This window comes from Macaca mulatta, chromosome 15 (assembly GCF_049350105.2).
Source record: "Macaca mulatta isolate MMU2019108-1 chromosome 15, T2T-MMU8v2.0, whole genome shotgun sequence".
NCBI lineage: Eukaryota > Metazoa > Chordata > Mammalia > Primates > Cercopithecidae > Macaca > Macaca mulatta.
In genome coordinates, this window is record NC_133420.1 from 92,765,980 (window position 1) to 92,790,788 (window position 24,809).

At 43.7% G+C, this 24,809-nt stretch overlaps 1 protein-coding gene and 1 non-coding gene across 2 annotated transcripts in view; both read left to right on the forward strand.

Moving 5' to 3' along the window:
* GLDC (glycine decarboxylase) overlaps positions 1-24,809 on the forward strand; it is a 115,290-nt gene that overhangs the window by 61,665 nt on the left and 28,816 nt on the right. The window contains exon 16 of the mRNA XM_001112651.5: positions 19,744-19,819. Coding sequence (XP_001112651.1) covers positions 19,744-19,819 — 76 coding nt within the window. The remainder of the gene's footprint in view (positions 1-19,743; positions 19,820-24,809) is intronic.
* On the forward strand, positions 18,743-18,844 carry LOC114672936 (small nucleolar RNA U13). Its single transcript, XR_003723459.1, has one exon. It is a non-coding gene; the product is annotated as a small nucleolar RNA U13 (small nucleolar RNA).

Genomic DNA, 24,809 nt, shown 5'->3' on the forward strand with positions numbered 1-24,809 from the left:
CAGGCGCAGTCACAGGTATCATCATGGAACCATTTCCTGGTAATTTCATTTATACCTGACTAATTAGAGTCAGTCAGTGTGTCTGTAGAGTTCTGTAGTAACAAAAAGTTTTGAATTTGAATGTTTCCTTTCCTTTTCATTATTGTATGATATTTCAGATATAAGCACGACGTATTTTTAGGAGGTAGCCTTAGTAGTATTTCACAACTCTAAAGAATTTTTTATTGTGGTAAAATATACATAACACAAAATTTACTGTTTTAAGTATTTTTAAGTGTACAGTTCAGAGGCATTAAGTATATTCACATTGTTGTACAACCATCACCATTATCCATCTGAGAGCTTTTTAATTTTCTCAAATTCAAGCTCAGGACCTGTTAAACAGTAACTCTACATTTCCTCTTTCCCCTTTTCCCTGGCCCCTGGCGGCCACCGTTCTACTTTCTGGCTCCATGAATTTGATTACTTTAGGAATCTCATATAACTGGATCATACAATATTTGTCCTTTTGTGTCTGGCTTATTTTACTTAGCATAACGTCTTCAAGGTTCATCAATGTTGTGGCGTGTGTCAGAATTTACTTCCTTTATTCTTTTTTTCGGATAGGGTCTCATTCTTTTGCCCAGGCTGGAGTGCAGTAGCAGGATCTTGGCTCATTGCAACTGTGGCCTCCCAGGCTCAAGTGATCTTCCTGCCTCACTTAGCTTCCTCCCACTTAGCTCGGACTACTGGCATGCACCATTATGACTGGCTATTTTTAAACATTTTTGTAGAGACAGGGGTCTCGCTATGTTGCCCAGGCTGGTCTGGAACTCCTGACCTGAAGTAGTCCTTCTGCCTTGGCCTCCCAAAGTCCTGGGATTACAAGCATGATCTCCTGCGCCTGGCCTACTTCCTTTTAAGGAGGAATATTTCATTGCATATATAGAGCACATTTTGTTTATCCATTTATCCATCGAGGGACACTAGGGTTGTTCCATCCTTTCGGCTATAGTGAATAATGCCACTTTACATTGATGTGCAAGTATCTAGTTGAGGCCCTGCTTTCTGTTTTTGTTTTGGTATATATCCAGAAGTGGAGTTGTTGGATATAGGGCAATTTTATGTTTAATTTTTTGAGGAATAGCCGTTCCCCCCAGCAGTGCACAAAGGTTCTGATTTCTCCATATCCCCCACCAACATTTGTTATTTTCTGTTTCTTCAAGTAATAGCAATTGTGAGAGGTGTGAAGTGGTATCTCATTGTGGTTTTGATGGCCATTTCCCCAATGATCGGCGATGTTGAGCATCTTTTCATATGCTTACCATGCATTTGTACATCTTCTTTTTTTTTTTTTTTTTTTTTTGAGACGGAGTCTCACGCTGTTGCCCAGGCTGGAGTGCAGTGGCGCGAGCTCGGCTCACTGCAAGCTCCGCCTCCTGGGTTCACGCCATTCTCCTGCCTCAGCCTCCTGAGTAGCTGGGACTACAGGCGCCCGCCACCGCTCCCGGCTAATTTTTTGTATTTTTAGTAGAGACGGGGTTTCACTGTGGTCTCGATCTCCTGACCTTGTGATCCGCCCGCCTCGGCCTCCCAAAGTGCTGGGATTACAGGCTTGATCCACCGCGCCCGGCCGCATTTGTACATCTTCTGTGGAGAAATGTGTATTTAAGTCCTTTGCCCTTTTTAAAATTGGGTTTCTTAGGAGATTTGTTGTTGAGTTATAGCAGTTCTTTATATCCTTTTTTTTTTTTTTTTTTTGTGATGGAGTCCCACTCTGTTGCCCAGGCTGGAGCGCAGTGACACCATCTCGGCTCACTGGAACCTCCACCTCCCAGGTTCAAGCAATTCTCGTGCCTCAGCCTCCCGAGTAGCTGGGACTACAGGCGCCTGCCCCCGTGGCCAGCGAATTTTTTTGTATTTTTAGTAGAGACAGGGTTTCGCCATGTTGGCCATGCTGGTCTCAAACTCCTGATCTCAGGTGGTCCGCCCACCTCATCCTCCCAAAGTGCTGGGATTACAGGTGTGAGATACCATGCCTAGCTTTTTTTTTTTTTTTTTTTGAGATGAAGTCTGGCTCTGTCGCCCAGGCTGGAGTGCAGTGGAGCGATCTTGGCTCACCGCAACCTCCACCTCCCAGGTTCAAACGATTCTCCTGCCTCAGCCTCCCAAGTAGCTGGGATTACAGGTGCCCGCTATCACACCTGACTAGTTTTTGTATTTTTAGTAGAGATGGGGTTTCACTATGTTGGCCAGGCTGGTCTCCAACTCCTGATCTCAGGTGATCCTCTCACCTCGGCCTCCCAAAGTGCTGGGATTACAGGCGTGAGCACCATGCCCAGCCTATGTATTCTTAATTCCTTATCAGATATATGATTTACAAACATCACCTCTCATTCCATGAGTTTCCTTTTCACTGTTTTTTGATGCACGAAGGCAACTCTAAATCTACAATAAACATAAAGGATTTGCACCTTATCTAGCACAATGTCTGTGGCCTTCTCTGGTAAATATTATCTTTTGGTCAACCCAGATAGTCTAACATTTACCCACTCTTAGTCCTTTTTATTTACATTAACTTTTTCATTCCTACTATCCATGATCTACCATGGTGCAATTTAGATTTATATTCTGTATTATTTGCATTGACCTGACCCATGAAGGAGACATAGACCCTGACTGGAGAGAAGGGCCCTGCACTGGAAATGCTATGTTATTGACCCAGATGCCAGTTGGCCCTGAATGCTGGCAACTGTCTGTAAGAGATGCCACTATGCCTCTGGTATGTTGTGTCTTATTTGGGGTTTCCCAAAGTCAGACCCTGAAACAGGGACTTCAGTACAAGAAGTTTATCTGGTTGCTGATCCCAGACAGCACAGTGGAGAAGTACAGAGGTGAGACAGGGAAGTGAGGAAATCTGGAAAAGGTTGTATTAGTGACCAGGTTATCACCATCACTGTGTGGGGTTCTAGAGCTAGGTCCCATTGGGGACACTGTGGGAGACTGGATGGAACATGCCTTCGGTTTGTCCCAGTGAAGAGCTGAGGAAACCAGAATATTTAAACTGCTCCTTCGTTGCCCAGGAAGGACTGAGAGGCCGGAGTCAGCAATACTTGTTCTTCATTTGTTGAGGGCCTCTCCCCGGGGGCCTTAACCCCTCAATACTTGAGGCTTGGTAGTTATGGCCTGTCTTTTAACTAAGAACATGCCTGGCAGAGAATGTCCTCAGGTGGAGAGACACAGATGCTTGAGTTCAGATACAGTCATTTCATATGGGAACTGTCCACAGAAGCTGGAAGTGAGCTTCAGGATGAAACAAAGACCTCTGAGCAGGACAATGATCCTGTCTGCTACAGGTTGCCTATAGTAGGCATGGCTTTTGGCAAATGGATAATAAGTATTATATAACTAGACTAAGGAAGGAGAAGAGATGCCAGTGCCTTTCAGGGGAAGATGGCAGCCTGAATGGGTCCTGAATGGAGAAGTGGACTGACAGGAAGGTAGGATCAGGAAGTGTTATTGAGCAAATGGGCTTGCTGCCTGATGTGCACAGAAGCCAATAACTATGGCACCAGCTTTTGAGAAAAGAAGGGCTTTATTTATTGCAAAACCAGCCCGCAAAGAGACAGAAGTCAGCTGAAATTTCTCTCCCCAGTTTGGGGTCTGGGGCAAGTTTTAAGGGATCAGAAGGCAGAGGAAGGGATTTGGGAATGCTGGCTTGGCAAGGTGTAATTAGAGTGCTTCAGATTTGACAGCTTATGGTAAGGTATTCTTCCAGGTCTGTAGACCCCTCACTTCTGAAGAAGTTCTGGCATGCAGGGTCTGGTTCTGTTCCAGTCTTGTTGGTTCCAAGGGGAGGAATCCCTGGTTCTGGGTGTTGTTAGAAGTCAAAGCTTTTTCTATTGCACATGCCCAGGCTACACGACTTGCAGCTGTGGACCCTGTTATACGGTAACTCAACATTTTGTTATCAACAGAATAGGCCCAGTGTGGGCTGGTCCTGCGATTATAGAAGCAGAGAGCCTGCAGGAGTCAGGGAGCCCTAAGGTGAGGGCAGGAGTTCTTTGGGGCCTGAAGAGAACTTGGCTTATGGAGATCCACAAAGCCTGAGAGGAAAGGCAGTTGTCTGAAGGAATGTTCCTGGGTTGAAGGTCTCTCTGGCCCTCAGAGTACTTCAGGGGGAAGGAAGAGTGGGGAAGGAAGAGTGGGGCCAGGTCTTCTGTAGTTCTGGGACTGTGGATTCTAGCCTTTGTAGGTGAGGAGATTCTCCCAGGGATGCTCCCATAGCCCCCAACAGAGCACTGACAGCTTGCAGACTGGTTCTGCTGCTTAAGATATTGCAACAACCTGAACTCAGCCCTAAGGGTGAATGGAGCCATAGCCAGCAAAGGGAAAATAGCTGCGCACCTCAGTGGACCCAGCAACAGAGAGGAATCACAGGGAGAGTGCTCAGAACAGGTTGCCCGGGCAGCCAACACTATAGGCACTGGCGTGAGGCAAAGTCAACTAGTTATAGCAGTACAATTTTGATCTCAGAGCTGGCTGACATTCAGTATTAAGTAAAAAGCACATTCTGGAACTAAAATCATGAGTTTTAATTTTAAACAATCAGGACTGGGCACAGTGGCTCACAATCCCAGCACTTTGGGAGGCTGAGATAGGAGGATCACATAAGGCCAGGAGTTTGAGACCAGCCTGGGTGACATAGGAAGACCCCATCTACAAAAAAATAATAAAATTATCCAATAAATAATCAGGATGGGATACTCTTGAAAACAAAATTAGTGACTTGGAAAATTACTTAGAGGAAATATTCCAAAACAAAAACCCAAAATACAGATTAAAGCTATGAGGGAAATGTTAGGGAACTCAGAAGACAGATTCAGAAGACCCAGCATTTGGGGATGAGAACATGGAAGAGTTAATTAATACTCATCTGAAGAAGTGAGAAAAAAATCATATAACCAAAATGATGGTAAAAAATGAAATGATTAAAGATAAAAGCTAGAATGAATGACCTAGAAGATAAAATAGTCACAAGGATTAATAAATACAAAAACTGATTATTGGAAAAATCCAGTGAAATCAGTTAACTTTTTTCTTGCCTAAGGAAAAAATATGTATATACAAATAAGAAATGAGAGAGAACATACTCAGATATAGATAAGATCAAAAGAATTATAAAAGAAGAGCATATGCTACCCAACATTTTTAAAAACAAATTTTAAAACATAGAGAAATAAATGATTTCTTAACAAACATTTAGGAACATAAGGGCATGTTGAAAACAGATTAACAGAGGCTGATCACATGGAGTGAAACTAGAAATAACAGAAAGATGAGCAAAATTCACAAATATGTGGAAATTAAATAACACCCGCATAAATAACCAGTGGAACAAAGAGGAATCACAAGGAAAACTAGAAAGTACTTTGAAGCCAGGTGCAGTAGCTCATGCTTATAATTGCAGCACTTTGGGAGGCTGAGGCAGGAGGATCACTTGAGCCCAGGAGTTCAAGACTAGCCTGGGCAACATAGCAAGACCTCGTCTCTCCAAAATAATAGCCTAGCGTGGTGGCAAGCACCTGTGGTCCCAGCTACTCTGGGGGCTGAGATGGGAGGATCGCTTGAGTCCAGGAGGTTGAGGCTGCAGTGAGTCATGATCACACCACTGTACTCTGGCCTGGACAACAGAGTGAGACCCTGTTTCTAAGAGAAGAAAAAGAGAGAGGAAGTACTTTCCAATGAATCAGAATGAAGATACAACATATCAAACATCATGGGCTGTAGCTAAAACAGTGCTAACAGGAAAGTTTATAGCTGTAAATGACTACATTAAAAAAGAAGAAAGAGCTGGGTGCCATGGTTCATGCCTGTAATCCCAACACTTTGGGAGTCTGAGGTGAGAGGATCACTTGAGCCCAGGAGTTCAAGACCAACATAGTGGGACCCTGTTTCCACAAATTAAAAAATTAGCCAGGCATGGTGGCATGCATCTGTGGTCCCAGCTATTTGGGAGGCTGAAGTGGGAGGATCACTTACACCCAGAGGTCTAGGCTGCAGTGAGCCATGATCACACCATTGCACCCCAGCCTGTGACAGAGCAAGATCCTGTCTTAAATAAAAAAGAAAAGAAGAAGAAGAAGTCTGGACCAGATAGTGAGACTTAGTCTCTACAAAAAATTAAAAAAGTAGCCAGGCACGGTGGCGAGTTTCTGCAGTCCCAGCTACTCGAGAGGCCAAGGCCAGAGGATTGCTTGAGCCCAGGAGGTTGAGGCTGCAGTGAACTGTGATGGTGCCACTGCACTCCAGCCTGGGTGACCCTGTTTTAAAAAAAGAAAAAAGAAGAAAGATATTAAACCAACCTAATCTTCCACCCTATGACAACAGAGAAAGAAGTAAATTAAGCTCAAAGCAAGCAGAAAGAAGGAAAGAATCAGGATTCAAGCAAAAAAGCCAATAACATAGAGACGAGGAGCAGGAGAGGAGGGGAATTATAAGAAAATAAAATATAGTGAAATAAAATTTAGAATAACAGATCTTAGCTGTGTGAAACTGCGTATGTGTGTGTCCACAGGAGCACAGGTGGAAAGATATGTGAAAAGATGGGACTCAAACAGTTGTCTCTAGGTGGTAGAATATCAGGTGATTTTACTTTTTGTCCTTATGTTTTTAGATTATTTAAATTTTTTAGAGCCTTGATCATATGTTATTTAGTCAATTCAAAAAAGAGATATTTTTATGGTGGGGAACATGCATATTGTGAAACAACTAAATGCATAGTAAGTTGGTTATAGGCTCATTTGCACCTGGTTCTCCTGAGCTCAGAGGGTTTCTCCATCAGCTGATGGATGTGTGATAAATTTGGCTTTGAAGCTTGCCCTGGGGCTGAAGGCAAAACGTACCACCTCCATCTACCTTACCAGCCCTCCATCCTAATAAATACAGTGAGGAAGTCTCCCAAGGCTCCCAGTTCAAACTCTGCAGAATAGGATAACATTTAACATCAAGTGGACTCCAAATACAACTCCCTGGTTCTCAAATGACCAAGTAGCAGAATGAAATGTAACTTTCAGGCCTGCATCTGGATTTCTCTGCGTGTGGCCCTGCTGGCTCAGCCTCATCCTTGCTGCTGCGCCTTTCCGCGCTGTCTTCTCATCCAGGGCGTTTCTGTTATGCGCACAGAAGGCTTTTGTTCTTTCTGCAGTCATTCCCTGCCCACATATATACTGCAGCAGGGACCTTTCTCGTCAGTGAATTTTCTTTCTAAGAGATAATTCATCAGCTCAAGGGAAAGGTTAAGATCTAGAAAACGGGCCGGGCGCGGTGGCTCACGCCTGTAATCCCAGCACTTTGGGAGGCCGAGGCGGGCGGATCACAAGGTCAGGAGATCGAGACCACGGTGAAACCCCGTCTCTACTAAAAATACAAAAAATTAGCCGGGCGCGGTTGTGGGCGCCTGTAGTCCCAGCTACTCGGGAGGCTGAGGCAGGAGAATGGCGTGAACCCGGGAGGCGGAGCTTGCAGTGAGCCGAGATCGCGCCACTGCACTCCAGCCTGGGCGACAGAGCGAGACTCCGTCTCAAAAAAAAAAAAGATCTAGAAAACGTGAGGTTTTTGAAGAGTCTGTTATGTGGCTTCCTACCGAGTCATGTTGTAGGTTTCTCTCCTAGCAACAGAAAAGTGAATGAGATTTAATTCAGGAATAGACAGTCAATATGGATCATAAAAAGGTTTTATAAGTGCTATAGGTTGAATGTTTGCATTCCTTCAAAATTCGCCTATTGAAATCCTAACTCCAGGCCAGGCGTGGTGGCTTAAGCCTGTAATCCCAGCACTTTGGGAGGCTGAAGCAGGCAGATCACCTGAGGTCAGGAGTTTGAGACCAGCCTGGCCAACATAGTGAAACCCCATCTCTGCTGCAAATACAAAAATTAGCCAGGTGTGGTGGCAGGTGCCTGTAATCCCAGCTACTCGGGAGGCTGAGGAAGGACAATTGCTTGAATCCGGGAGGCAGAGGTTTCAGTGAGCCAAGATCACGCCACTGCACCCCAGCCTGGGGGACAAGAGCGAAACCCCATCTCAAAAAAAGAAAGAAGAAGAAAAATTCTAACTCCAAGGTGATGGCATTAGGAGGTGAGAGCTTTGGCAGGTAATTAGGTCATGAGGGTTGTATACTCCTGAATGGGATTACTGTCCTTATTTTAAGAAAGACCCCAGAGAGCTCCTTACCCCTTCTACCACGTGAGGACACAGCAAGACCACAGCCATCTATGAACCAGGAAGTGCGTCCTCACTAGACACTAAGTCTGCTGGCTTCTAGGATCTTCGACATCTCGGCCTCTAGAACAACGGGAAATAGCTTTCTGTTGTTTATAAGCCACCCAGTTTTTGGCGTTTTGTTATAGCACCTGGATGGATTAAGACAATAACCATAAATTTTGTCAAGAAACTTTGCTTGATATAGCCAAGTCTTCACAGGTCTTCCTAGTTTCCTTAGGACATTTTGATCCCAAGGGTGTTTGAAGGGCCTGAAAGAAAAAATGTCAAGAAGCTTATCCCTATTTTCTCCTGTTTATTTGTTCAACCCATAAACCCCAGGGAGGATTTCCAGCTTGGTGTAGAAAACAGCCAAATAATATTTAATTACCTTTTCATTTCCCACTGAGCCCAGCGGGGCTTGCTTCAGCTTTTTCTCCATAACACTTTGCCACTCTTTAAATCATTCAGCATCTCACAAGTACATTCTAGGAATTGCTCGTTTAGAATTGTGATGTGATGTTTAAGGCAGACAGAAAGAGTAATTAACACCTCCCATGGATATGTAAAGTGAAAGACAAGTTGGAATTATTATTAGCTCACTTGGCTTAAAAAATTGAGGTAGTTGTTTTTGTCCTTAAAAACTGCAAACTGTGATTGTGAATGTAGACGGAGCTGGCCATTGCTTTTCTCAGAATCTCCTTCATGGGAAGATTCTTAAATTGAGGTGTGAACAGGGCTCTCAATGGCTGTCAGAATTAATTGTGCATGAGAATCACCTGGAGGGCTTCTGCAATTACTAAGCCTCGCCTTGCAGAGTTTCTGATTCAGGAAGTCTGGAGTAGGGCCCCAGAATTTGCATTTTTAACAAATTCCCAGCTGATGCTGAGGCTGCTGGTTTGGCCACCAGCCTGTGAAAACCACTGGGTTTACAGAGGTTCTTGGACCTGGCTGCGTGTTAGAGTTACCTGGGGAGACTTTGAAGAACTCAGATGCTCTACCTACTGCACAAACCAATTACCTCAGAATCTTTGCTGGGGGTGGAGCTCGTGTGGGAGAGTTTTGGGATTTTTTTTTTTGCTTTTTTTGAGACGGAGTCTCACTCTGTCACCCAGGCTGGAGTGCAGTGGCACGAGCTCATCTCACTGCAACCTCTGACTCCTGGATTCAAGTGATTTTCCTGCCTTAGCCTCCCAAGTAGTTAACTGGCACTACAGGTGCCCGCCACCACACCTGGCTAAGAAGTGAGAGAGTTTTCAAGCAAAAAAAACTCTCTAATTCTAATGTGCATCACTGGGTTGGAGAGCAATTTGACCTGGAGGAACACCAAAGAGAGTTTTAGCAAGATGGAGGTGGCTATCATGTGCATATCACAAATAATTTAGAGCAGGGAGGGTCAAAAGCCTGCTATTTGCCGTCTCCCTCCCCTCCCTTCCTGAGCTCATGGTTGACGTCTTTGATCATTTCTGGTAAGTTTTCCACCAAGCCTAGTGCAACTTCAGAAACAGAGTGCTCTGGGGGCCAAATACGAGAGACCTGTGAGTCTTCCCTGATTTCCCAAAGAAATACTCAGAATGCCAGGAAGGAGAGAAAGCAGGGTGAGGGATGAGGAGAGCCATCTTTGGGGAAATGTAAAGCAGTCAGAAGGAGCTCCTTTCCCCCAGTTTCCTTAACTCTCAAGAGTATATTTTGATTTTTGAAGTTTGTTAGACTTTAGGGCAGTGGTTCTAACATTGGACTGCACCCCAGAATTTCTTTTTCTTTTTCTTTTTTCTTTTTTTGACAAAGCCTCACTCTGTCGCCCAGTCTGGAGTGCAGTGGTGCGATCTCAGCTCACTGCAAGCTCCGCCTCCCGGGTTCATGCCATTCTCCTGCCTCAGCGTCCTGAGTAGCTGGGACTACAGGCCCCCGCCACCACGCCCGGCTAATTTTTTGTATTTTCAGTACAGATGGGGTTTCACTGTGTTAGCCAGGATGGTCTCGATCTCCTGACCTCGTGATCCACCCGCCTCAGTCTCCCAAAGTGCTGGGATTACAGGCGTGAGCCACCACGCCCGGCCATACAGAGTTTCACCATGTTGACCAGGCTGGTCTCGAACTCCTGGCCTCAGGTGATCTACCCACCTCGGCCTTGCAAAGTGCTGGGATTACAGGCGTGAGCCACCGCTCTCGGCCTCAGAATTTCTGATTCAGTATTCCTGGAGTGGAGCCTACGAATTTGCATTTGTTTTCTTTTCTTTTTTCTTGAGATGGAGTCTTGCTGTGTCACCCAGGCTGGAGTGTAGTGGAGCGTGGTGCCGGCTCACTGCAACCTCCACCTCCCAGGTTCAAGCCATCCTCTTGCCTCAGCCTCCCAAGTACTGGAATTACAGGCAGCCGCCACCACGCCCAGCTAATTTTTGAATTTTAGTAAAGATGGGGCTTCACTATGTTAGCCAGGCTGATCTTGAACTCCTGACCTCAGGTGATCTGCCTCCCAAAGTGCTGACCCGAATTTGCATTTCTAACAAGTTCCCAGCTGATGCTGATGCTCTCTATTGTCTGGGGACTAGACTGAGCGTGAGAACCACTGCTCTGAGGCGCTCTTCTGATACCAGCTGATTGATCTATGTTTTTTGACTAGATAGCAAAGGTTAATAATGGAACTAAACTTAAGGCAAATTGATACAGGTTGGTAAGAACATTACAGAATGACGTGTTGAGGGGTTTTGATTTTAAACCTGTAGAGATAGAGACCTGGGTAACGTTAGGGTGCTTGAGACATGCAATACATGGAGTTTCACTGGTTAAAATCATACTGTTTCCAAGGTATTTGTACTGTTAAATTGTTAGTCACCTGTTTTTTCCACCTGGAAGATAGGAATCTGCACCTATTTTTACCTTATTTTCTTGAGAGTGGTCCTCTGAAGTTGCCGTGAACTGAAGTGGGTCATTTCAACAGTGGTTGTTAGGATCATTTTACTGCCGTCATTTTTACCGTATCAGTTTTCTTAGCTGATGTTTCACTTGCATCACTTTTGTTTCTCAAAGTAAAGGAGAGTTTGGATGAGGGGAGTTTGACATCAAAGATGTCCAATACCAAAACCCTTACGTATCACAAGAAATTGTGAGGTATTTCCTTCTGGGGGGTGACACTGGGCAGGATGGATGGGGGTTGCTTTTTTGCTTTATAACCCTTCTACACTGATGATGGATTTTTTTTTTAATCACATAAATGTATTCTTTTATTTATTTATTTTTAAGATAGAGTCTTGCTGTGTTACCCAGGCTGGAGTACAGTGGCATGATCTCAGCTCACTGCAATGTCCGCCTGCTGGACTCAAGCAATTCTTGAGTCTCAGCTTCTGAGTAGCTGGGATTACAGGTGTGCACCACCACACCTGGCTAATTTTTGTATTTTTATTAGAGATGGAGTTTCTCCATGTTGGCCAGGCTGATCTTGAACTCCTGACCTCAGGTAATCCACCTGCCTCCACCTGCCTCAGCCTCTCAAAGTGCTGGGATTACAGCGATTCTTGTGTCTCAGCCTCCCGAGTAGCTGGGATTACAGGCGTGAGCCACCATGCCCAGCCCACATAAATGTATTCTATCATAAAAATTTTAAGTTCACCTGTGAAATAGGTAGCATTATGTGCATGTGACAGATGAGATGCAGAGGAATAATTTGCTTGGAGCCAAACAACTTTGAAAAGGGGCAGCAAATAAAAAACAACTTTGATATTAGAGGCAAGAGAAACTCCAGGGTGGCTGCAGGAACTATCTGTTTGTGAGATCTGCCTGGGAATGAGTGACTTTAACATGATCTTGTTGTAGGAAACATTTAACAATAAATGCCACCTAAGGGCTCCTGTTTGCAAACAACAGAAAATGGCTTGTGTTAACTTCAGCAGAAGAATAATTTACAGGGAAGTTATTGGGCAGTTAACAGAGTTGATGGAAAAGCTGGAGAATAAGACTTCAGCAGTGAGCAAGACCCAAGAGAGGCTGGCAGCAGAGAACAAAATGGAGTCTCACCATGGGAAGAGTCACCATCCTCACTGTGGAAAATCTTTAACTGTCCCATTCCTTCCGTCTGCCCATCCAGATTCATAACGTCCTGGGTGGAGTATTTTGCAGGCTGTTTCACACCTCCATGTCTTATTAGTGTTTAGTGACTGGGAATGTCTAATCCTTTTTGCTTTCTTAGGGGAGTGTAGGACCCTGTCTCTCCTATAGGCTCACACAAAGAGGGAATTCCCCCAGATAATAAAGCCACTGAAAGGCTCTGCACTCCCACACACACCTCTAAACTCAGCACCAATGAAAACCCAGTGGATTTTCAACATCCTAAGGTAACCCTCCTTTGTACTTCTAAGCACATTGACAACATGTCCACATGTCATCTTCCCAGCATCATTTTCTGAATTGCATTCGTCCTTACTGTTTGTTGGCTATGGTAGTTTGCAGATACTTTCTCCCATTCTGTAGCTTGTCCTTGTATCCCTAATGGGAGCAAAAATCTTTAATTATGATGGAGTTCAATTTATCAATCAATTTTTTTCTTTTATGAATTGTGCTTTTGGTTTCCAATCTACCCTAGATCCCAGTAAGTTTTATTGTTTTTTGTTTTTCCCAGAAGTTTCATAGTTTTATGTTTTACATTTAAGTCCATGATCCATTTACAGGTGACTTTTATATAAGCTGTGAGACTTAGATTGTACCTATGGATGTCCAAGTGTTTCAGTTTCATTTATTGAAAAGGCGATCTTTCCTCCATTGAATTGCTTTTGCAACTTTGTCAAAAATAGTTGGGTATATTTGTGTGGCTCTATTTCTGGATTCTATATTCTGTTCCACTGATGTGTGTGTGATCTATGTGTACCTAGGCTTGATTATTGTAGCTATATATGATAGTCCCCACTTATTTGCAGTTTCAGTTACCCATGGTCAACTGGCTCAAAAATATTAAATGGAAAATTCCAGAAATAAGCAATTCATCCTAAGTTTTAAATTGTGCACCATTCTGAGTAGTGTGATGAAACCTTGCAGCATCTTGTTCCATCCCACCTGGGATGTGAATCAGCCCTTTGTCCAGCATATCCACTGTGTATATGCTACCTACCCGTCAGTCACTTAGTAGTGCCTTGGTTATCAGATCAACTGCTATGCTGTCACAGTGCTTGTTTTCAAGTAACCCTTATTTTATTTAGTGGTGGACCCAAAGCACAAGAGTAGTGATAATGGTATAGTGTTATAGTTGTTCTATTTATTCTCAGTTATTGTTGTTAATCTCTAACTGTGCCTAATTTATAAGTTAGATTTTATCATACATATGTATGTATAGGAAAATTCGTAGTATACGTGGTGTTGGGTGCCATCCGTGGTTTCAGGCACCCACTGGGTGTCCTGGAAGATATTTCCTGCAGATAAGAGGGGGCTACTGTTAATAAGCCTTGACATCAGATAAATTGATTTGTGCCAGTTTCTTTCTTTCTTTTTTTTTTTTTTAAGTAGCTATTCCAGTTACTTTGCCTTTACATATGCATTTTAGAATAATCTTGCTTATGTCTACAAGAAAATCATTCTTTTGGGGGAGGATGATGTATATTTTAGCTTCTAAATGTTACATTTTGTACAAAGGGCTGTGTGCTAGATGCTATAGATATTATAGGTAGTTGAAGGGAACAAATTCACCTCATATTTAAACTTATAATTTATCACTTATAAAATAAATATTTTTTCATGAAAAAATATCTTTTTAAATGTAATAAAATATTTTTGAAAAAAATATACCAGTAATAAAATATTTTTTTAAAAAACATACCCTGAGAAACTTCTTTTTTTTTTCTGAGACTGAGTTTTGCTCTTGTTGCCCAGGCTGGAGTGCAATGGTGCAATCTCAGCTCACTGGAACTTCCACCTGCTGGGTTCAAGTGATTATCTTGGCTCACCCTCCTGAGTAGCTGGGATTACAGGCACCCGCCACCATGCCCAGCTAATTTTTGTGTTTTTAGTAGAGAAGAGGTTTTGCCATTTGGGCCAGATTGGCCTTGAACTCCTGACCTCAGGTGATCCGCCCGCCTCGGCCTCCCAAATCGTTGGGATTACAGGCGTGAGCCACTACGCCTAGTCAAGAAACTTCTTAAGAAGTTCAAATATAAGAAGTAAAATAGGTCCACTGCTTATAAATAACTTCAATGGGACCTTCACTGAAATCACACACTAAAGGTGGCCATCCGTGCACAAACTATAATGGTGTGTTAAAAACTATAAAATGATTTTCAGAATATTTAGGGAAAATTAAAACAAAAATAGATATGGCCAATCTAGATATTTGGTAATTCAAAAATATATAAATCTTAATTTCTTGGTACTATAATTTTTAAAACTTTAGAATCCAAGCATGGTCTTTTCTTTATGGCACATTTTTGACATCTTTTGACTTGTATAAAAACACAACATTCTATTTGAGAACACAAATACTGTTTTCTCCATATAATTACAATGTGATTCAGTGGGAGTTTTGGTGACTGCTGGTGTTCACCATAAATTATTACTTTGGTGCATTCTGCAATCTTGCAAAATGGGTTTCATGTTTTTTGCATATATAAAAAGCATGCAGCTATAGTGACCCATCTCCAAATATTCCAAAGCAGTCACCATCTGAGAAATGGCTTATGGTGTCTATAAAGTTAGCCACGATGTTCTTCTTTTTTCCCCCCATGAGACTGAGTCTCACTCTGTCGCCCAGGCTGGAGTGCAGTGGCGCAATATTGGATCACTGCAGCTTCGACCTCCTTGGTTTAAGCGATTCTCCTGCCTCAGCCTCCCAAATAGCTGGGATTACAGATGCGCACCACCACACCTGGCTAATTTTTGTATTTTTAGTAGAGACAGGATTTTGCCATGTTGGCCAGGCTGGTGTCGATCTTCTGACCTCAGGTAATCCGCTCGGCTCGGCCTCCCAAAGTGCTGTGATTACAGGCGTGCAGGCATGAGCCACTGCGCCTGGTCTGCAACGTCCATTTCTTTTTTGTTTGTTTGTTTGTTTGTTTGTTTTTGAGGTGGAGGCTTACTCTGTCCAGGCTAGAGTGCAGTGGTACGATCTCGGCTCACTGCAACCTCTGCCTTCCGGATTCAAGTGATTCTCCCACCTCAGCTTCCCGAGTTGCTGGGACTACAGGTGCCCGCCACCACGCCCAGCTAATTTTTATACTTTTAGTAGAGATGGGGTTTCACCATATTGTCCAGTCTGGTCTCAAACTCCTGACCTTGTGATCTGCCCACCTCGGCCTCCCAAAGTGCTGGGATTACAGGCATGAGCCACTTCACCCAGCCACAACATCCATTTCTAATTCTCAATATGTTTGGCTAGGGTTCTTAGTAAAAGGAAAGAGAAATTAATTTTTAAAATCTTTAAAATTTGTTTTTTCTTTGAACTCCTGTTCTAACCTTGCTAAATAACTTTTAGCTCTTCTGAACTATCACCCTCACCCTATCTCTGCCGTGTCATCTACAAATTCTTTTTTTTCTAAGTTTACATTGAGTATTTCTCCTGAACTTGCACACCTATGATGATACACTGATACTGAAAGGGCCTAGGTTATAGTCATCACAATAGTGTTGAATTCCATCAACTCCAACTGTTTTCACCTTGTGAGTTCTTAATACCTGTTATTCAGTTGTTCTACTTTTTCTAGTCTATTGAATTTCTTGTGGATTCTTTGTAGAATGAATCTGAGTTTTGGAAGAAGTTGTCTGCTCAATTTTCCTGTTCTGCATTAAACAGCAGCTCCTTCATCAACCTGAGTGAATGCCATGCACTGGAGAGTCCTGTTGTTTTTCTTGTCTTCTTTTTTTTCTTGAGGTGAAGTCTCACCCTGTGGCCCAGGCTGGAGTGCAGTGGCGTGGTGCTGGCTCACTGCAACCTCCGCCTCCCAGGTTCAAGCGATTCTCCCACCTCAGCCTCCCAAGTAGCTGGGATTACAGGCATGCACCACCATGCCCAGCTAATTGTTTGTGTTTTTAGTAGAAACGGGGTTTTACCATGTTGGCCAGGCTGGTCTCGAACTCCTGACCTCAGGTGATCCACCTGCCTTGGCCTCCCAAAGTGTTGGGATTACAGGTTTGAGCCACCATGCGCCAGCCCGGAGGGCCTTGTTTTTCTAAGACAGTTCAAGCTGTGTTCACATAAACTTGGTGTTTCTGAGGCTCCCCGTCCACTGGCCAGCCCTGCAGCTCTAGACCATTCACTACTTCATTTTAAACAGATGTCGGAAAAGCACTGACCTAGCCTCTCCTCCGTATGTAATAGTTTGTTGTTGGTTGCTTAGTCTGGGTTATGTAGAAAAGCAATTATTTTTTCATAATACTTTTCTGCCAACAGGTGGCACTAACAATTTGTTTTAATAATCCCCCAGTAGTAATCCTTGTGTCACATTTGAATATATCACCTGCACTTTTTGAGTTTTTGAAACATAGCTGATTTTATAGATGTTTAAGGCCAGAGAGAGAGAGAAAAATCCAGCATTTCTGATCAAGTCTTTAGCATGTTGCCTTTCTCCTACACTACTGGCTCAGCCAATAATCTGCCTCTTCCTTCATTCCTAGTCTACACCTTGATTGGCCTTTCAAGAAAGTCAGATGAACAGAATTCATAAGAAAAACATAGGGATAAATATAAAATGTTTTTCTTGAGGTTCCTTACTGTAGGGGAAAGGATGACATTCATATTGATTGCCTGTGCTGGAGGAATTCAATTTTTAAAATATTTACTAAATACTTATTGTAGAACTACTACATGCAGAGTACCGTTCTATATATTCCCTGTTGGAGAATATACAGAACTCTGAGAATTAGACCCTACTTTCAGACCTTATGCTCTAATTGAGATAAGACAGGCACACAAAGTAAATGTGAAATTGGTAATAATTTTCTATGTCCACTACATGTATATGATGGTAATGTCAGATAAGATTGTAGAGTAAAACGCTATGAGAATTTGGATGAGGTAGAGGATTATTTCTTTAATAAATCTATCAAATATTCTTTATGTCAGTGTTCTTGGAATAGAGAATACAGTTGTGAACAAGGTTGACAAGATTCTTGCCTTCAGGGAAGGCCTCTCTGAGGAAGTGACAAAGAGCTGGATTGGTGGCTTTGGGGAAGGCTTGGCAGAGAGTTGTAGCCAGTTGAAGAATGGGCAGGATTTGGCTGAGAAGCATTTGACATCAATGATCTCACTACTCATCACCTCTACCCTGTGCGATGGGTACCATTACTATCCCCATTTTACACATCTCTCAGGCACATAGGCACAGGGAGATGAAGTTACCAGTGATGTGAGTGGTTTCCTGAAGCACAGCATATTCATTTTCTTGTTCTCAAAATAAAGAAACCTCAAATAGGCTAGGACTTGTTTTTCAGAAGCCAGGAAAACAGAAGAGCAGTCTTTGCCTTTCTTCTTGGAAGAGAGCAGAGAGAGCTACAGCTGACTCAGTGCGGGTGACGAGGAACAGGGTGACTCAGGTCTTGTAAGACAGGCTGGCTGGCTTTCTTTCTTTCTTTCTTTCTTTCTTTCTTTCTTTCTTTCTTTCTTTCTTTCTTTCTTTCTTTCTCTCTCTCTCTCTCTTTCCTTCTTTCTTTCTTTCTTTCTTTCTTTCTTTCTTTCTTTCTTTCTTTCTTTCTTTCTCCTTCCTTCCTCCCTCCCTCCCTCCCTCCCTCCCTCCCTCCCTCCTTTCTTTCTTTCTTTCTTTCTTTCTTTCTTTCTTTCTTTCTTTCTTTCTTTCTTTCTTTCTTTCTTTCTTTCTTTCTTTTTTTGCTTTTAGCTAAACCCCCCAGTTCTATCAATCAGACAAGAATTCTGCTGTGAAAGAAAATCAGCATTTGCTCCCACAACTTTCTGTCCTTGGAGAGCACAGTGTGCTCAGAAGAGCAGCACTGCTAGCAAAGGGAGCCCGTAGCTCTGGGAGGCAGGCTGACTCCATACCCAAGCCTTCATCTGTCATTGTTGGCCATTTGGCATGTAGCACTCTGACCTCAGTTTCTTTGTGTGCAAAATGGGGGTGATGGCATGGAGAACATACACATTTTTTAAAATTCTCACCTATTTCCTGTGGGTAACATTTTAAAAAGTTATTTTATTTTTAAATTTTCATTTGTTTAAAGTTTAAATTTTTGTTTCTTTTTTTAGTATTTAATTTTTTCCTTCAGCTTCTGCAGACATACACATTTTGAATGGGACTGATACATCTATTACTCATTTCCCTTCCCTTTCTGCACGGGGTACTGGGAACATTAAATAACAGTCTACGATTGAGTCAGCATTGCTCACCGGAATGTTAGTCATTGCATATGCCCTGAAAGTGGCGCCTTCCAGGACCGTTGAGATGAGGATGGCCAGCCCCTAACAACCATCTGCATCCAAGGCCTGGGAGATCTGACTTTGAGACTGCCAGGAATGGTGTCACATTAAAAGTGCCTCATTCTTTTGGGGCTAATCAGGCACTTGACTCAATATTTGGTGATACTAAGAAATTATAAAGAGTGATGATTGGTTTTCATGCTCATGTATGAGATGTGCCTTCCTCGAACCTTGTTAAAATGTTGACACATTACCCATTTAAAGGGGGAAAGAAAAGGGGAAAAAAAGGAAAAAATTGAAGTTCATTGTTTTAGGTGTGACCACTGTGTTTGTAGTTATTTATTTATTTTTTTGAGATGGGATCTCACTCTGTTACCCAGGTTGAAGTGCAGTGGCGCCATCTTGGCTTATTGCAATCTCCACCTCACAGATTCAAGTGATCCTTCCATGTCAGCCTCCCCAGTAGCTGGTACTACAGATGCATGCTACCGCACCAGGCTAATTTTTTGTTCTTTTAGTGGAGACACTGTTCCTCCATGTTGCCCAGGCTGGTCTTGAACTCCTGAGCTCAAATAATCTGCGCACATCGGCTTCCCAAAGTGCTAGGATTACAGACATGAGCCACTGCACCCAGCCTGTAGTTATATTTTTAAAAACAATACTTATCTTTGAAGGCTGCATATTGACATTTGAACTAATGGTAGGATGTTTGAAGTTTGCTTCAAAATATAGTTCAGCATGAAAGTGGTTAGGGAGGAATATAATTGGAAACAAGATTGACCATAAACCAAATTGTTACAGCTGGCTGACACACACATGGTGGTTCCTTTTGTTCTCCTCTGTATTTTGGTATAGTTTTGAAATTTTTCATAATAACAAAAGGCTATTTTCAATGCGTGATCCTGAGCAAGGGTATAGAAAGCTCCACTCCTGGGTAGGAGTGGTTGAGCTGTAGTGCACAAACTGGATGCTGTTGCTTTGATTGTTTTGATTGTTCAAGACCTTTTGACTCCGGCAGAGCTCCTTGATGAGCTTCTCTCAGTGTCTGACAGTGACCACGTGTCACATGCTAGTGAAGCCCTGGCCAGGGCCCAGTAAATACTGAATGAGTAAATGAAAGCCAGAAGACCTAACTGTGATCTTTTTCTTTTTATCTTTGCAAGCGGAGCCCAGGGAGAATATGCTGGACTGGCCACTATCCGAGCCTACTTAGACCAGAAAGGAGAGGGGCACAGAACGGTGAGTATGGCAGAAGGTGGCGCTTGCTCACCATGGGGCACAGAAGTCCTAGCTCTCAGGGTTCCTTTGTGGGACACTCCCTCCAAGCCTTCTTGGAAGCAGATGAGGGAGCATATAGTCAAGAAACAAACTTCTGTGAACTAGCCATTATGATCCTTGCTTCCAAGACATCCCACTTGACCATTTTGAGGGAAAACATTCAGAGATAAAAGACTTTTGCTCCAACCCAGAATGCAAACGTCAGCCAGTTGGCTGTGGAACTGCTCTCTAGGGAGCAGAGGGAGGAAGAGGGCAGGAATGTTGCCATTGCAAGCATCCTCTCCTTGGCTCAGCCCCGGCCCTGGGCCTAGATGAAGGGCAGAGACCACGCTTTTATTTCTTCAGTAACCCCTGTTGTGCTGAAGCCCAGTTCTGGTCATACATATGCTCAAAAAATATTTGTTGAATAAATAAATTCTCCATTAGATGATTCTCAACTTCAAGCGCCTAAAAAGGCATAAAGCAGAGTTCACAGTCCTGCTTCATTGTTTGCTTTGGATATGAGAACCTGGTCTCCAGGATCCCAACCGCCTCTTGGGGATCACTATGGGGACCAGCAGGTACTAATGGGCACCACTCACCCCCCTGGGGCAGTGCCTATAGCAGTGACCTAACTTAGGCCTCAGCTTGTGCCAGAGGAGGCCTGTGTTCCTGGTTCCTTCATTTTGATGGCCAGTACTATGCTAGAGTTTCTACTGAGCTGTCGAGTGGGAGTCCTTAGTAGGAGCATCGCCTAGGAGCTGAGAGCAGGGCAAAAGCATCTACTGGTACCAGCGAGTTAGAGACAAAGTATGTAGGGTAGTGCTGGCTGCCTAAGTAAGTAGGGTGGAGTGGTAGTGGCCCGGTCTTAGTCCATTTCTGGTTTTATTACCACTGGAAGGTTACTTATGGCTAGTTGTCTGGAACTGGCAATAAAGAATGCTGAAAGTGTTTCACTTCCCTTTCATAACAGGGAAAAGAAGCAACATTTTTTCCCTCCTTCCCTTGCGTAGGTCATCCTGATTCCACAGGTGTGTCTTTTCAGGCCTTCATCTTGATTGGGGAATAGAATTTTTTTTAGACAGAGTCTCGCCCTGTCCCCCAGGCTGGAGTGCAATGGCCCAATCTTGGCTCACTGCAATCTCTGCCTCCTGGGTTCAAGCGATTCTCCTGCCTCAGCCTCCTGAGTAACTGGGATTACAGGTACATGCCAACATGCCCGGCTAATTTTTGTATTTTTAGTAGAAACAGGGTTTCACCATGTTGGTCAGGCTAGTCTCGAACTCCTGACCTCGGGTGTTCCACCTGCCTCGACCTCCCAAAGTGCTGGGATTATAGGCGTGAGCCACTGCGCCTGGCCCTTTTTTTTCGAGCTCCCTGCAGCCTTGAACTCATGGGCTCAAGGAAGCCTCCCAAAGTGCTAGGGAGACCAGGATTACAGGCATGACCCTCTGCACCTGGCCCTAGAATTCATGTCTAAAGATCTTTGAAAAACAGACCACTTAAGAATTGAATAAATGATTAAACCCTGGTCATGGTCAAGGACTGCTTGCCAGTCCAGAGAGAAGTGAAGTGGCCAACCAGACAGACACAGACCCTGAAATTCCCCCACAGTTTATTCATTTGTGGTTCTGAATTCTCAGCTTTCTAAGGAATGATTTGTTTAGAACTATAATTGCTCTTGGGACCTGAGAGTCTCGGCACTGTCACTGAATCAGAAAGGAAACTTTGGAGCTCCGAGTGTCCAGCCAGTAAAACAATGCAAGATTTTCTCTTGTCTGTTTTTCCCTCATGGCTTCCATGTGCCAAGGTCGTCCCTGGAGTTCCTCTTCATTAGCATCTTTCACCTCGAGGTGCCCAGGAACCTGGGGATGCTGGAAAGGGGCAGCCTGTCCTGTGTGACATCTCCACCCCACTCCTCCACTGCTTAGCGGACAGGCTGCAGAAAGCGGTGTTTGGAGAAGGCAGGTGACTAGCTAATGGCAAAGGGCCAGCTAAAATCCAGATTCTTTCCACGCAGTGATGCTTCCCACCCCTCGCCATTTCCCAAATTCCCCAGTCTGACACCAGGAAGTAGCTGTGAATGTCCAGCAGCTGGGGACCAAACTGGAAAGGCCAAGGAGAAAGAATGAAGGGCCTTTGGGTTTGGCCTGGACGGGGTTCTTCCGTGACTTGTGGATTCTTTCTGGTTCCTGTTCCCTCTCTTTGTGTCTTCCTGTCCTCCTTCCCTTCTCCACCCACTGTGTGTGATGTTTCTCCTGGCCCCATTGCCCATCCTGCCATCACCGAGTGTCATGAGAGGCCATTTCATTCTGCAGTGGGGAGAGGGGCTGGGTGCTGTGCTTCAGGGAGAGGGGGAAAGGGAGAGGCAGGGAAGCCCCCCAGCCACTGAGCTGGTAGAAATACAAAGCTCATAACCCTGGAAATGTTGGCATCCTTCTGGATCAGAAATTTTAATTAGCTCGGGCATGGTAGCTCATGCCTGTAATCCCAGCACATTGAGAGGCTAAGACGGGCAGATCACATAAGGTCAGGAGTTCAAGATCAGCCTGGCCAACATAGCGAAGCCCTGTCTCTACTAAAAACACAAAAATTAGCCAGGCATGGTGGTGCATGCCTGTAATCCTAGCTACTGGGGAGGCTGAGGCAGGAGAATCACTTGAATCCAGGAGGCAGAGGTTGCTGTGAGCTGAGATTGCGCCACGGCACTCTAGCCTGGGCAACAGAGTGAGACTCCCTCTCAAAAAAAATTTTTTTTAATTTAAAGCCAACTTTCTTAGCTAGAGAAGAAAATGATTTAGTATTCACTAATCAGGGAAGATGTTTTTCACATCACTGATGTCTGAGGCAGCTGCTCCCACACAATAGATTCTAATGGAATCCAGCAAAATATATCCTTCTTTTTTGAAAGGGAGTGTGGGGAAATCATGTGCTGCAGAAGTGCCTGGGCTCCTGATGGGTCTTTTCCTTTCAAACTGCTTTTTGAAGTTATTTTCACATTTTCTCTTAGGTTAAATTTCAGAGGTTCCCAAAATGGAATGCCTAACTTCTTGATTTATGAGTTTACTTTGGGAGAATACAAATTTATTTAGCAAACACTTATATGGCAATTACCATGTGCCAGGCATGGCCTTTAACACTTTATAATTAATATTTCAATTTGTTAGTCAAATACTAACTTATTCAGCAGACCTCCTTATGAAAAAATAAAAACTCTAAAGAAAAACAATTAAGTTTGCTGTTCAGAGTCTGAGTTTCCTATACAAAGGGAAAACATTGTTCAAAGGAAACAAATTATGTGTATATGTACATCACCAAAGAAAGCTCAAAACCTGTATAGGAATATTTTTTTCTTCCCAGCTGCCTGAGACAAAGTAGTGGCCTTTGGTTGTTAGATTTTACCAGTAGTAAGACATCAGTTTCCCTTGCACAGGAGAACTCCTTAATCCTTCGCTCATTCAGCAAGTCTAAGGATGACCTATGCCTGTTCTATGCCACGCACCCTGGGGAGTCTAGAAAACATAGCACCCCCCTAAATGGGCATCAATGCACCAAAAGCTGGACTTGCTTTGGATAAACCAAAGCTTCAAATCTGGGTCCTGTTACTTCCATATCCCTCACAACAATACAACTCTTTTTCCCCCAAGACAGAGGCTCGCTCTGTCGCCCAGGCTGGAGTGCAGTGGCATGATCTTGGCTTACTGCAACCTCCGCCTCCTGGGTTCAAGTGATTCTCATGCCTCAGCCTCCCGAGTAGGTGGGACTATAGGCATGCATCACCATGCCTAGCTAATTTTTGTATTTTTAGTAGAGAAGGAGTTTCACCATGTTGGCTAGGCTGGTCTTGAACTCCTGGCCTCAAGTGAACCGCCTGCCTCAGCCTCCCGAAGTGCTGGGATTACAGGCTTGAGCCACTTCGCCCAGCCAACACTACAATTTTAAACTGAGGAAAAAATTAACATTATAAAGAATAATTAAAGTCCTCTAAATCCTCATAGAAAACCAGAACTGTCTGACAGGAACATGTAAATGAGTCCTTGACAAAGCCACTGAGACTTCTCTTTCCATCACTTCTTGCACCAGGATGTGTGTTAGTTTCTTATGGCTGCTATGATAAATATCTACATACTTAGTGGCCTAAAACAACACACATTAATTTTCTTATAGTTGCAGAGGCCAGGTGTCAGAAGGTTTCACTGGGCTAAAGTCAAAGTGTTGGTAGGGCTGATTCCTTCTGGGGGAGACAGGGAAGAATCTGTTTCCTTGCCTTTCCTGGCGTCTGCAGGCCCCCTGCGTTCCTTGGCTCGAGCTTCCTGCTTCAGTCAGCACATCTCCTGCTCCCTCTGTGGTCCCATCTCCCTCTGCTTCCCTCTGATGAGGACACTTAAGAATATATTTAGGGCCCAGCCCAAAATCCAGAATAATTTTTCCATCTCAAGATCTTTCCTTACCCTAATCCCATCTTCAAGTCCCCCTTGCCATATAAAGAAACACCCACAGGTTCCGAGGATTAGGACAGGGGTGTCTTTGGGAGCCTGTTATTCAGTGTACCAGAGGGTGGTTAACTTTTTTACATGTTTGTGTTTCAGCAGAACTCACCTGGTATGAATTCTTCATTTTGGTTTTCTATGAATATTTTATATTTATTTTTAATATTCACCTTTCTCCTTCTTATCAATATTCTGCCCTGAAGGGATCCTTTCATCCAACGATCCTTTTGTAGACTAACAATACCTGTGAGAGAGGACAGTGCCTCCAGCTTGGGTCCTGAGAAATTAAAGAAAAACATTAACTACAAAAGGGAAGCATCCAAACAAGAAAACGATTTCAGGACAATGTGACACAACCAGTATGAGACCAACAGCCATTCTAAAGGGGCACAAACCTGACAGTAGAAGAGTGTAACGTAGTCCATGTTTGCCTTTGGCTAACGTTTTCTTTTTGTACACGTGTATTTTTCTTAAGTAGACTC